The following is a 14211-nucleotide window of genomic DNA, read 5'->3' on the forward strand; positions in this document are numbered from 1 at the left end:
GTCACATGGTTTTTTTTGTTTGTTTCTGTTTTTCTTTTTGTTTTTTTTTTAAGCCAACTGTTTGGGCTTCATTCTGTGTTTTTAATTTTCAAACCTACTGTGTCCCTATTGATTCCACCCAGAGGAGAAAATAACTAAGTGCCAAATTTAAAATTTTCAGACAGGAGACACACCCTAAGCAGCCCGTTTTCCTTTCTCTCTTTGGTGAATTTGCCAAGAGCTGCCTCAGCTGGACAGTGGGACTTGGAGCTAAAGCCATGAACTTGGCAGGCAAGGCTGTTCCCAGGGCCGGCAGAATGTGGACTTTGAACATCAGAAGGCGTACTCCCTGGCATTGTTACTGGGCTTGACATATTTATTATCAGGAAAGCTCCAGGCTCTGAACTTTCTTGGACTGACCCTTAAGTACACAACCTGACACCAACATCATGCATGCTTTCAAGCAGAGACACTGAGGGTGAGGGTGTGTGTGTGTGTGTGTGTGTGTGTGTGTGTGTGTGGTGTGGTGTGCCGGGGGGCGGGGAGGATCAAATCCAGGGCTTGCATGAGATAGGCAAGCCCTCTACCACTGAGCTTTATTCTCAGCCTAGCTTTAGCCTCTTAAACATTAAGAATCAAATTTGGAGCACAGAGAACATTGCGTGAAGACGCCTGACTGTCTCCTTTTGACTTGGGTCAGTTCTGGCTTCATGACAACATAGAGTTTGGCTGCTGCTCTTGCTCCTGCAGGCTAAAAGCACCACAATCAGCAGAGCCATCACCGCCCCGGGATGTTGTGATTGCTACTACTGATGCTGCCATTCCTTCATCCTGAAGAGAACGAACGTGAGTGTGTCAGACACTCTTGACTTTTCAGCAGCCCTAAGAGGTGTGGGCGATTATTATCAACATTTTAAAGATGATTAAATAGAGGTGCTGAGATCAGGTAGTTTCCCCAGGTAGCCAATGGGTAGAGACTCACTGTACTGCTATCTGCTAAGACCTAGCTTTTTTTTTTTTTTTTGCAAAATTTATTTCTACTGGATAATATTTAAGATGCATGTTTGTATATATAAATATACATGTGTGTATACACACATATGAACACACACAACAAAATAATGACCACATGCAAGCAAAGTGTCCGGCTTCCTGGTGAGTGGATGTTACAACACTTCAAGTCTCCTGGGACTCCTTGCCCTTTGAGAACCTGCTTCTAGCATTTGTCTGGGCCCAGCCGTCTGGGTGGTTTCCTGTTGTGTTGAGCTCCATTGGATTCCTGCTTCTCAGAGACACTTGGTTTTGCTGATGGCAAAGAAAGACATTTCTATAGCTTCATTTTCCTCCGAAGGTTCCTCTACCAGATGTGGGCATCTCCTGGTAGCACACTCCGCTCCAGCTCTCTCTCTGGCTGGTCTCACCGGCTCAGCGACATAAGCCTGAGGGTCACCTAGCTGGCTCTTCCACTGGCTGGCTGGAGCTTGCTGCCGTTCTGCTCTTGCTTTGACTGGTTAGGTCATGGCTCCCTCATGGTTGTGAAACACTGGAGGTGGTGCCAGCTTTGCCTGTAGCTTCTCTGTGCACAAAGGCTCCTTATCTCCCCCCTGTTTCAAAGCCCTTTGTGGCAAGCATACTTGTTTTCTACTTCCTGAACTAAAAAAAGAAAGAAAAAGAAAAACACTTGTGCCCAGCAACTAGTGCCTATAAATTGGTAATTTTTTCAGTTTTACGCCATGAAGATATCTGATCATGTCTGGCCAAGAAACTTTTAATTGTCACAAGGATTAAAGTATACTTCAATCCAACACTATATGGAGCATCCTGAATAACAAAGAATTATGAATCTTGTAATATCAATAATGTTGACGTTGAGAAAAATTAGTCTTAGAGAGAGAGAGGACTTAGTATTAATTCTGAAAGTACATTTACTTGACCTGTACCCCTTTTTGAGAAAGGATCTCATGCATCCCAGGCTGGTCTTGAAGTCACTGTGTGGTCCAGAGGATGATCCAGAAGACTTCTGAGCTTCCTGCTCTCAACCTCCTAACTACAAGCATGTGCCGACTCAACCAGTTTATGTGGTGCTGAGGCTTTAATCCAGAGATTGGAGCAAGCTAGCATGGCACTCTACCAACTGAGCTCCACCCCCAGCTATGAAACTATCTCTGTAGAGTGGCTTATTTAACAATACGGGTGTGATGCACTTTACAAGAGAAAATGGTGGGAGAAAATGGCGGGCTCTTCCCTCTGACTGCTGCATGAGGGTGCCGCATGACTAACATCCAGCAAAGTGAAAAGGAGAGTGCAGAGGCTCTCGGAGAAACAGACCAGAGCACCATGCTCTGTTGATTCTGAAAGTCTCTTGATTTGCAGGCCCAGGAGCCTCTGGTATAGAAGTGGGTCCGAAGTATGTTCTTCAGTGATTACCACCACTGTGGGGGTCTACAGGAACACACTGAACGCACCTCCATTCCTTTTGCTCACTCATTTTCGCCTGCTGTCTGCAGGACACCTCTAGGTCTAAGCTATTTTCAGTGTACCTGACTTTTCAACATTATCTGGTTCAAGCCTGAACCCTGTTGATGTATGTTTTGAAATTTAAGGGCCCCTTCTGAACATGGAATTCCTTCAGTGATTCTAGTAATCACAGAATTCCATCATCTGCATCACTGCAAGAAACAACAGACCTTTCATTCAGAGGGCACTTAATGAAATCTAACCTACTGGATTTAAGCCCAAGTTCTAAAGGACCCAATTTTTATTATATAATTTATGTTTACATTATATACGTATTTTGCTATTATTAGAAAACCCGGGGAGTGTGGTAGAAAATATGACCTCCAGGTTATGGGACTGAAACATTTTAAAAACAACAGTGAAAGCAGAGCTCCAGCATGGTAAAGCTCAGTAAGCAGGTGTTGAATGTTTATTCAAACAAAGTGCCTGGGGGGCGGGGAGGCTGGAAAACCAGACAAGCCGCCACTTCACTTACGAAAGACAAATGTAAACACCCTCAAGCCTTCCAGCAAATAGAGAGAGAATCCTGCTGGGGGGAGGCGGGTTGGTATCTTTTTTTACGATTCTGTGGATTCACGTGCGGAAAGCGCGGAACTGAACGTGGGCTGCACCTGACTCCATTTTTTCCATGCACCATTTTCAATTTTCACTCCTTCCCCAACAGCGTAGGAGCTTATGGTGACCTGGGCTTTGTCAAACTGAGCACATCTGAAGTTTAAAAATTTTTAAAAATAGTCAAACAATTTTATTGAAGTTCTAAGTTTTAATTAAAAAAAAAAGACAACTGAAATCCTTTGAGGGAAACCTCAGGATGGACAAATGGGTTAAGTATTTAATTACTTTGGATTCCTCAATTTTTACTTTTTTTTTTTTTTACTGTGCTTGCTAATCTCAAATATTTTGATTTTCTAGATGCTTAAACAAAGCACACAAAGCTTTCATCTCAATTTGGGAAAAGCACGCTGCATAACTGTTGACATAACATGTTCTCACTGCTATTCCCAGGTCAACATTGGCACACGAACAGGTGTGAGCAGTTGTTTCCCAGTGCAGAGACAACGTCTAGAAAAGATGAATGGTTGACATGTGCTCTATGAACAATGGGGGCATTCTGGGTGCAAATTCTTCACGTGTGTTCCATAGCTCAATAGTTACCAACCATAAACTTGCTTCTCACTAGCTCTGCCTTCTGTAGACCGTCTGTGGACAAGAGGACTCTGGGATAAAAATAAAGGGATACAGAAGGTACCAAAAGGGAAGTGGCTGCACCATGCAGCACCCTTTGGGATTAGGAATTAAGCAAGGAATTCTCTTACCGTCACTGGAACCAAAGCTGCCATCAGTGGATTTCCTCTGACACCTGCAAGCAAGCATACACACAGCTGCATACTTTTATACACCCGTGCACATTCTCTTTAAAGTCAGCATTCTGCATTAGCTTCCTCTACACTCTGTTGAGAATTTGTCTTCTAGGATCTCTTAAAGAGGCCCTTGGAGAAATTACTGGTAGAAGTTTAAAATGGCATCTCCCGCCGACCCCCTCTTTGGAAGACAATTTGGCAATTCCCCCAGATAGCCGAACACAGACTGTCCTATGATTCAGTATTTCCATTCTCAAGCCTGTACATTAGTAACATTCATGCATTTTCAGATATAAACACATTACAACGTGTCTTTTACAGCCCCCGATTCAACATGTTTCAATATATCCAAACACTTGTGCATCTGCCTCCACAATCATGAGCCCCCTCCAAAGAAGCTGTGTATCTGCCAGCAGTTTGCTCTTCATTCTCCCTCCTCCCCTAGGCCTTGGTAATCACTAGTCTACTGTATCTTATACATTTACCTCCTCTAGACAGTTTATATAAATGAAGTCACGGTACATATGAACTTTTTTTGACTGGCTTCCTTGATATAGTATACTATTTTCAAGGTTAATTAATATTGTAACGTACATCAGTCTATTCATATTTTTATGGTTGGATAATATTCCAGTGTGTGTGAGTGTACTATATTTTATTTGTTTTCCCTTGATGAGTACTTTTATTGTTTTTGTTGGCTGTGTATTAAAATGGCACTGCTATGACCATTTGTGTTCATGTTTTTTTTATAGATCTATCTTCATGTCTCTTGGGTATATAACTAGAAGTAAGCTGCTAGGCAGGAGGTTACTCTATATTTTACTCTCCCAAACTGTTATCCTCAAAGACTTTAGAGCAAGCCCTGTTTCACATTCCCATCAGCCAAGTCTGAAGATTCCCATTTCTCTACAGTTCAGCCAATTCTCACTTTGTATTTAAATGTTTTAAAAATTATGTCCAACCTTTAGAGTTTGACACTTCATTGAAGCTTTGATTTGCACTCCCCTAAGGGCTAATGATGAACATCTGTTCAATGTTTGCTGAGCATTGGTATGTCTACTTTGGAGAACATATGTTTAAACCCGTTAGCCATTTTTTTTTAATTAAAATTTTTTTTTCATTTATGTGTATGTGTTTGTGTATAGGTAGGTGCACATGAGTGCAGTGCTCATGGAGGCCAGAAGAGGGCATTGGAGTTACAGGTTGTTGTGAACCGGCTGGAACTGGTGCTGGGAATCAAACTCAGGTCCTCTGGAAGAACTGAAAGCCTACCCTCTAACCTCTGCACCATCTCTCCAGTGTCCTCGTAAGATCCTTGTGATTCTAACAGCCTACGTCAACAATCCAAGATCTAGTTCACAACTTATAATGGCAAACTTGTCTTTGCCATGCAAGGTAACATATTCACAGATTCTGAGGATGAAGACAGGGCATCCTTTCATGGTCACTCTTCTGTAGAGCACACTGTCTAAAGCAGGCAGGCAAACCTATGAACACTTAAACTTCAAAAAAGCTTTTTTTAAAAATTAAAGTGTTCTCCAATTTCATTAGTGACATTTTTCAGCATGCGAAACCCTACACTTAGACAGTACTTCTTAGTATTTTATTCCGTTAGATGCTTTGGTAAATGGGAGTGTTATTTTATTTTCGGCTGTTCATTGCTAGCGTATGGAAATAAAGCTGCTCTTGTATCTGATCTTGCGTTTGTGTAGTCTCATTTTGGTGTGGTGAGAATATTCCGAAATGCAAGACTCGGTGCTGATGATCGTGAAGCTTTGAATCAACAACTCGGAACTGCGCACTTTGAAGGGACAAGTTGATGGTTTATGAATTCAACCTCAAAGAAGCTGTTTTTCCCTGGATGTACCATTTGGCACTGTCCATCAAATTAACATGTGGATTAACCTCTCATTTCAAAATGATTCTCTGTTTTGTTTTGCTTTGTTTTCAGAAGTGAGACCGGAGGGGAGGAGTAGAGAGGGCAGCTGGGAGGGTTCATGCCTTAACAGACACTTATGTGCTTTCAGATGACCGTTCTAGATAACCCCCATCTTCTTTGACAGGACTACTCTCCAAACCTATTTTTCTTAGACACCAAACTAATCTTGTGCCCTGCAAGGTCACTGTCCCCCACTAGATCCTGACACATCTGGAGAGCTGTGATTCCAAACGGCTCTTCCTGTCAGTGAAATCAAATCCGAAGCAGCATCCCAGCCATTCTCTCTCTTACTGCTGCGTTTATTCTTCCCTGGCCACTACCCGGCATGGTTTTCTTCGTGGTTCGCTCGCATGCTTGTGTGTTTCTTCTCTCTGCGGTTCGAGGTTGTGGTAAGGATGTAGACTTTTTTGTTCGTCAACCTCTAGGCTAGGACTGGACATGTGGGAGATAAACATCTGAGTATTTGTTGAGTGACAAAGCAAATCACTAAGGAGGACAGCCAAGATTCAGCCTGATGGTTCCATCCAGAAAGGGACATTGTGGGGAAGGCCTTTCTGATCAAATTTGGTGGTTGCTGATGGGCGAGTAATCATCTAGGCTGCTAGAATGCAATGTATTTGGCACAGTGGGCTTTACCTGTGTTTGAATTAGGTTCTGGAACTGCTACCGTTTTTCATGAGAGCACTTAGGTAATTTCCGCAGCTGAGGTGAGGCAGGAAGTATCTAGTCAGCAAATTTTAAAAGTGGCAGATGAGAGGTAAGGTAGGTTGAGTGAGATGGGCGCACCCTGACAATCAGTCTGGCAACTGGGCTGGCATCATGTTGGGGTGACTTTCCTTCCCATGTATTACAGTGTGTCTCTGTATTTTCCATCTTTGATTCCTGAACTGGCAGAAAGCTGGCAGGATTTTGGTATTGCCATTTCTATGGTCCATCGCTGGCTTCCTATTTGTAAATGCTTGTTCTTCCACACATGCTCAAAAAACATGAAGGTCAGACAGTCCTCTATGCCTAAAGGCAATCTAAAAGCAGTATCAGTGTTTGTCTCGCTGCTGATTGGTTGTAATAAAGAGCTGAAGGCCAATAGTAGAACTTCCAGGCAGATTGCAGCGATAGAACAGTTGGGTTAAGCTGGGAGAAGGTTTCAGCAGAAGGCTCAGGCTTTAAACTATATCAGAAGTCTCAGCATCATTATTTAAACCACTGGTGAAGAGGAGAAAGCCCCGCAACAGGCTCCTGACTCATTTATCCTCCAATAGATAAGAGAAAATACTTGAGCCTATAGCTTGAGGCTTGCGCTGGGCTGTTCTGAGATTCCACAATCCCAGGCTGGCCTGCTAGACTGTAAGAGCGCAAGAAGCCCTGAGGCCGTTCTAGGATTTCAAGTTTCTTGGACCTGCCATCAGGTCACACTTTGCGACCACATCCAGCTCAGGTTTCTGAGCCCAGCTGTGATGGTGCTAAAGGTCTCTGAATTGTACACTCTCAAGAAATGAATTGATGGTTTATGTTTTTGTTTTTTTCTCAAAGAAGCCATTTTTCTAACTGCACCATTTGGAGATACAAATCAAAACAAAACCATTAGCATTAGTGGACCCACAGCCTTCCGAGACTGCTGTATGCTAGATTTTTTTTTTTTTAAGAGTGACAACATGGTAATGGATGAAAGAATCAAAGATAAGAACAAGTACCCAGAACTGGCAGTTGGTCTTAATGTGTGGCAGGGTAGTTGAAGAGAAGCCTGTACTCCTCACCCCCCATACTTGTAGGGTTATTAATAAGTACATGCTGAAATGGGATGTGGAAGAGGCAAGGAAATGGGGTTTGTATGACAGGACAGCATGAAGATGCTTGGGAAAGCTCTTAGCTCCCTGAGAGCTGGGCCATGTTTCTTACAAGTGTTTATTATCATGATCTTATAGCATGGGCTATAAATCTGACGTGTTAATAAGGTACAAGGACTCACTCAGCAAATGGCATTAGGCTGAGAGAGCCTCATACAGTTGTGTGGAGAACTTTACTTCACTCACTCCAATGAAGGAAAGGTCTCAGATTAGCATCTTTTCTCAGTCTGGTCCCCTATTTAGAATGTTCTGTGTCTCTGGGTTTCTAATTCAGTTTGTCTATATTTGGAAAGAGTCATCTGCAGCAAACTTCTGCTCCTGGTGACAAGCAGCTATTAGCTCAGTTCTTGTCTGTTGGGGTGTTGATGGTGCATATTAGTTGACTGAAGAGAAATAATTCTGTTTTCCAAACCTGAAACATAGGAAGGAAGAGCCTTGCTCAGAGGCAGAAGACTGGCTCTTTCCTGCGACACTGGAGCTCATCTGAAGCAAAATGGGAAAATCTTAGGTCCCCAAACAGTTACAGCCTTGCTGAGGTATAGGCTGGTAGTCACACACATTGTTCCAGGACCGTCATTTCTCACAGGCCTCTACCCTCACAGGGCCCCAGACACACAGGGCACAACTGACTCCAGGAAGTACCATTCAGTCTGCAAAACTCAGCACTTAGCACCGCCAGCCAAAATGAAAACAAAGACCTAATTCATTAAAGTCTATATAATTCTGGGAAAGTCTCAAAATGTACTAATCTTGCTTTTTAGCTTCTGCAGCTACACTTCTGGATAACTTTTCTTGTTAAATGAAATATGTCAACCCAGAACATTGTTTTTGTGCTTAAAAGCTCACCCTGAGAAAGGCTCAGTGCCACATTGGAATCCCAAACACCCCAGTGTAGTTGCCGCCTAATGAAGACTTTCTATTGGCATAACCCATGTCCAAGCAGTCGTCTCTGGCAGATACTTCTCAACACTGACACTCAAGATTCATTTGGGCAAGCCTGTTGAAGACTTTAGGCTATAGAGTTGGGCTGCATAAGTTTAAATCCTGGCTCTTTCAGGTTCTGGGTATGAATCCTTGATCGAATTGCTTAACCCCTCTGTACTTCAGTTGCCTTAACCTTCTGTATCTAGTGACAACTACAGTTTCCCGATAATGGTGGCTCAGGGCATCCAATGAGACAGTCCTCATGAGGGCCCAGGCACATCGCAGATATACAGATATATTTAACATATTAGTAACTGCAACTTGTTATAGCAAGCTGGTACTCCTTCCTGTACATGTTTTCCGGGTATGATAGTTGCCTGAATTCTCAGCTTTTGTTTTTGACCTTTTTTTTTTTTAAGTCACAATCTTGTGTAGCGAATTTAGCTACAAACTCACTGTGTGGCTTAGAACTCCCTGACCTCCTGCTTCCAACTTTTGAGTGCTGGACACTGGGGTACCACCATGTCCAACACTGTTTTTAACTGTGTATTTAAAATAACTTTAAATTTACAGAGATGTTTCAAGGATGAGTGGAAAAATAGGATACAGAATATCTATCAATATAACCTTTACCTGTATTCACTTGTCAGCCTCTCTCCCCTTTCCTCATCCCCCCACTTTCTTGTCATCCTAGCCTAGGCTTCCAGAAATTCACAATCCTCTTACCTCTGCCACTCTAGTGTCTACACCAATAACCCTGGCTTTAGCTCAGTTTCTCAGCTCTTTTTCCAAATGTATAGTACGCATACATCTACATATATGTTACTTTATAGCACACGTTCATCTACATGTATGTTAATTGGTAGCATGTACTTATCCATAAGCATATTGACTTTGTTGAAAGTCATCTGAAGTTGTTATATATTTTTATCCTCAGTATTTCTATGGAGTAAAAAAAATATCAAATTCTTTACATCTGATGCTTGCATACACATTTTCTTAATGTGTTGCTGGGGGTTGAAGCTAGGGCTTCATGCATGCTAAGAAAGTGCTCTGTTGCTGACTTGTATCTCAGCCCACTGCTCACTTTTTGTTTTGAGGCAGGGTTTCCCAAAGTTGCCCAGGCTGGTCTTAAATCACTCTGTAGCTCAGCCTGGCCTTGAATCTTCCTCCTTTACCCCAGAGTACCAAGGACTCCAGACTCATCAATTGTTTTGTCTTTTAACCTCAACTGGCCTAAAACTATCCTTTATAACATATTTTTCTTTCTTTTAGTGCAAGACCCAATTTGAGGTCCCTCAGTGTCGTTAGTTTCACAACTATCATTTATTTCCGCTAACTGGATCCCTTGCATATCCTTTTGCCCATTTTATGACGAATTTTGTGTCTAATATTTCCACATGATTAGATTCAAAATATACATTTGTAGGGAGCTGCAGGGAGCAATTCTGGGTCTCTTTCAGGGCACACATTACTTACCTTCCCTTTGATGGTATTTATTTTAGTTGACAGATCAGTGTGTTTTATTTCTTCACTACATATTTATTACTTTTTCTCTCACGGCTTAGTAATTTATGAAGCTACACTCTCAAGCCACACAAACACTCCATTCCTCATCAGACTCTCCTCCTCAACTTAGCAGTCATTAATGACTTTGGTTTTTCTTTAGGTTGAAGCTAGAGTCTAGCACATGCTAGGCAACTGGTTGACCACTGAGCTATAATCCTGGACTTCTTTTTTGTTTGTTTGGTTTTTGAGAGAGGGTTTCTCTGTGGAGCCATGGCTGTCCTGGAACTTACTCTGTAGACCAAGCTGGTCTCTTGACTCACACAGATCTATCTGTTTCTGCCTCTCAAGTGCCACTGCCTGTCAACTTTTTTTTTTTTTAACTTTTCATTTTGAGGCAGGGTCTCCCTAAGCTGTGCATGCTAACTAAGACTCACTTTGTAGCTCAGGCAGGCCTTGAACTGTCAGCCCTCTTCCTTGTCTTTGCAAGTAGCTGTGAATACTGACCTGGGCCACCAGACCTGGCCCTACTGATGAGCTGTGATGTTTGCAAATGATTTTCCAATCTCAGAACTTCCTTTGTGTTTATCTGTCAGCTAGGTCTGCTATAGAGGAGATACGTTCATTTTAATGTCAGTATTTGCTGGGAGCACCTTACCCTGAGAGGTCACTGCTATTTGTTAAATTCATTAGATATGTATTTGTAGGTATTGAGATATTTCATCCCTTTATTTCTTTATATATTTCCATTTTTTCAAGTGGCCTATAATGCACAATTCTCAATTATTTTGGCTCGTGGTGGACCCGTTTTTTTATTTAGTTTTTTAGTTGTGCTGAGGCTCAGCTTGTAAAGCACTTACCACCTGGTCACATTCTCAGCCCTTGGCTTTCTGAGTCAGAGTATCCATGTTGTGGCTCAGGCTGGCCTTGAACTCTAGTTCCCGTAGACTCTAAATTTGCTAATCTCCCCTCCTTGTCCCGAGTGCTGGGATTACAGGCATGCCCCAGGTGGGGAGTAGGAGATTTTGAAGGTGGCATCTTCTCAACTCAAAAGTTTTAGAAGCGAATACAATCAAGTTGTTTTCTGAGTGAGAAATGGACCTTTGCTGCTGAGATGTTCTGCCAGAGAGGCAGCAAGGAGCCCTTCTCACAGCTGGTGAGCATCTCCCCTATTGCTCTCATAGCTGGTTTTGTATATTTTTTCCATGCTTAAGTGTAGAGGGGAAAACACCATTTGTTTATGTTAAGGCTCCTGCCATCCTTTTGTAGTTATTTCTCAGAAAGCTTCACAAAAACAGAATTCTCAAAGCTCAGCCCCACAGAGTGAGGCAGAGTGTTAGAAAATTTTATTTATTTCTTTATGTTTGAAACCAGGGGCTTTAAATTCTTAGACGGGGAAGTTTCCTTGATCAAATTACAACATAGTCATCTCTCCCTTTCCCCATGAAAACATAACTTACTGGGAACTTGGCACACCTGGTAATATATTTCAAAGCACATCATTCCTGTATGGACTGTACCTTGAGATTTATTTTAGTCACTAAATTTACTTTCCGACAGAATCCTTTAGTCTGTTCCCAGACTCCGTGCTGGGAAAGCTGAGTACTCCCCTCCATCTGCAAGCTTTTCAGCTAGTAGTCTCAGGTATAAACACAGACAAATTGCCTTATTGTTGTGGATTCATAATGAAAGCTCTACCAGCACGTTATGTGGGGCATTGGCTTCAGATCTGCAAGTGAGCCAATTATTATTTCATTCCACAATGAGAAACCTGAAGTACAAGGACAGAAGGACAGGCAGCTTGCCCAAGATTGCAGTTAGTGGCCCGTCAATGTGCTCCAGAGCCCACGTTCTAAGTATCACACAGTGAGGCAAAGGCGATGGAGAAAGCGTGGACCTACCTCATGTGATGGACACAAACAGCAAAGTATACCATGTAGAAGAAGAAGAAAATGAATACACTGAAAACACTGGAGTTCACGTATACAGATCCTGGGGAGAGAGAGACAGCTTTGGTCAGCTTGTCGTTGGAAACAGGAGGACTGTGTTGGGAACAGCACAGCTTAAAGGATCAGCTTCCATTGCGCCCATTCTAGTAAAAATTCCCTGGAGCTGCGGGAGGCCACGCAACGCTACCCACAAGCAGCTTCATAGTGATGACTGCCCATTGGAGGTGGGGAAACGGTCACAACTCTAAAAGTGGGTCTCTTTCCTCTCCTTGCCTCATTTCCTTTTTCCTCCTCCCTTCTTTCTCTTCCCCCTTCCTTCTCTCTATTCCTCCCACTTTCTTCCTCCAGCCCCCACCCTGCCATGCTGTTGGGCTTCCTACAAGTTAGGCGAACACTCTACCAGCACACCACACCACCCCCAGCCTGCTTCTTTCTCTTCAAAAAGATCTAATCTTTAAGTTAAATGTACTTTAGTATTCTCATGATGACCCCCTGAGAGGGAGACATGAGTATTTAATTACAAAATAGGTCTCCCAACACAGGACTTCCTCTTCTACACTCCAGAGCCAAAACCAACCTTTGATGGAGGGGACAATGGTCACTTTCAGGTTCTTTGATCGCTGTAGATTCCAGGTCTGGTTTTCATTTTCTGGTAAAAAAAAAAAAAAAACAAAAACAAAGCAACAACATGCAAACAGAAAAGGCACAAAGCACAAAGGGTCAGACATTAGACTCTCATCCTCCATTCTGAACAGTTGTGTCATACAATATCCGAAATGCACTCTGACCGACATACAAGAACTGGAGGAAAATCCACCATCTGACACATCAGATGTCCTTCTGGTGAAGATTCTTAGATTGGCCTTTGCATGGGTGCATTTTGGTAGCACCAACTGACATAAATAAAAGGGAACAGCAGCCTTCCTCCTCCTCATGTCCATAGACATCTGAAGAAAAACAAGGCGAAAACAGACAGCTACGTCTGTCCTTCTTAGCTTGCATTTTTCCTAGCCAGCAAAAATGTTTTTTTTTTTTTTTACATCAAAGGCCCTAGAGTTTATCAAGGAACAATAGACACTGGTAAGCTTATAGAGCTACATAATTAAGAGATTACAGCACACACAAGCAGAAATGTCACCTGACACCAAGGGAGCCATTTTCGACTCAACAGAAAACACCCTCTGTGTGGGTGACATATGGCCCATGAGCCGGGGGTCTGTGTTCTCAATTAACAGTCTATTCTGCTCTCTGGCCAACACAACTATTTGCATATGCACCAGAGCTTTTATAACCCCTTGTTATCAGGAAAAGCCATCACACTTGGCTTCCTTATTGTCTTGCAAGGTACAATTTTGGCAACTGGGATAAAACTCTAGACTTTGCTTGTACATCTTTGTCGAAGGGCTGCCTGATGATTCATATATGTGACTCCATCTTAGGAACTTGACTTTAAAAAATGTTTTGTTACATTTATTCTCTCTTTCTCTCTCTCTCTCTCATATGTATGTCTGTGTGTGTTTATGGAGGATAACTTGCTGGAGTTGAGTTTCCCCTTCTACCATGTGGTATCCATTGATGAAGCTCAGCTGGTATCCATTGATGAAGCGCCATCTCACCAGCCCAGGAAACAGACCGTTTTGTACTCCCATCGCAGAAGCAAATGGAATGCCAACCAAGTGAACTCACTTTGTACAACCTGGTTTAAGACTTTTAAAAAGTTGAAAAGCTGCACAACTGCAGTCCAATCGACATCCTAGCGCTGAGGGAGAGGAACCTGAGCCTCCGCTCCTAGCGGAGGAGCTACTGAGAGTAGATGGCTTCTGCAGGAGGGAAAGGCAGTTTTCTGATAGATTGACCCTACTCCAGTAAATGACCCCACGCCCAGTAACAGACAGTCATTACAAACTGGACTATGCATGTGATTAAAAAAATTAATAATAAAGAGGACGTGAAGTTGGGAGGAAGTAGAGAGGTGGTGGGTGGATCTGAGAAGAGTTAAGTTAAGTAGAAGTGGGGGTTGAATATGATTAAAGTACATTGTATAAACTGCTCAAAGAATTAAAATATTATATTAGAAAGCTGAAGGTACAAAAAGGAAATTTTGTAGTAGCAATATTATCTTTCCATATAGGATTATCTTCACTTTATCTATCTATCTATCTATCTATCTATCTATCTATCTATCTATCTAT

The 14211-nt window shown here is 42.4% G+C and overlaps 1 protein-coding gene across 1 annotated transcript in view; it reads right to left on the minus strand.

The window, feature by feature from the left end:
• Sidt1 (SID1 transmembrane family member 1) overlaps window positions 1–14211 on the minus strand; it is an 83696-nt gene that overhangs the window by 26682 nt on the left and 42803 nt on the right. Inside the window, exons 8-10 of the mRNA XM_055624869.1 lie at window positions 12597–12668; window positions 11972–12062; window positions 3808–3856 (exon numbers count right to left, since the gene is read on the minus strand). Coding sequence (XP_055480844.1) covers window positions 3808–3856; window positions 11972–12062; window positions 12597–12668 — 212 coding nt within the window. The remainder of the gene's footprint in view (window positions 1–3807; window positions 3857–11971; window positions 12063–12596; window positions 12669–14211) is intronic.

The sequence above is a fragment of the Psammomys obesus genome, unplaced genomic scaffold (assembly GCF_907164565.1).
Source record: "Psammomys obesus unplaced genomic scaffold, mPsaObe1.curated_primary_1811, whole genome shotgun sequence".
In the NCBI taxonomy this organism is placed as follows: domain Eukaryota; kingdom Metazoa; phylum Chordata; class Mammalia; order Rodentia; family Muridae; genus Psammomys; species Psammomys obesus.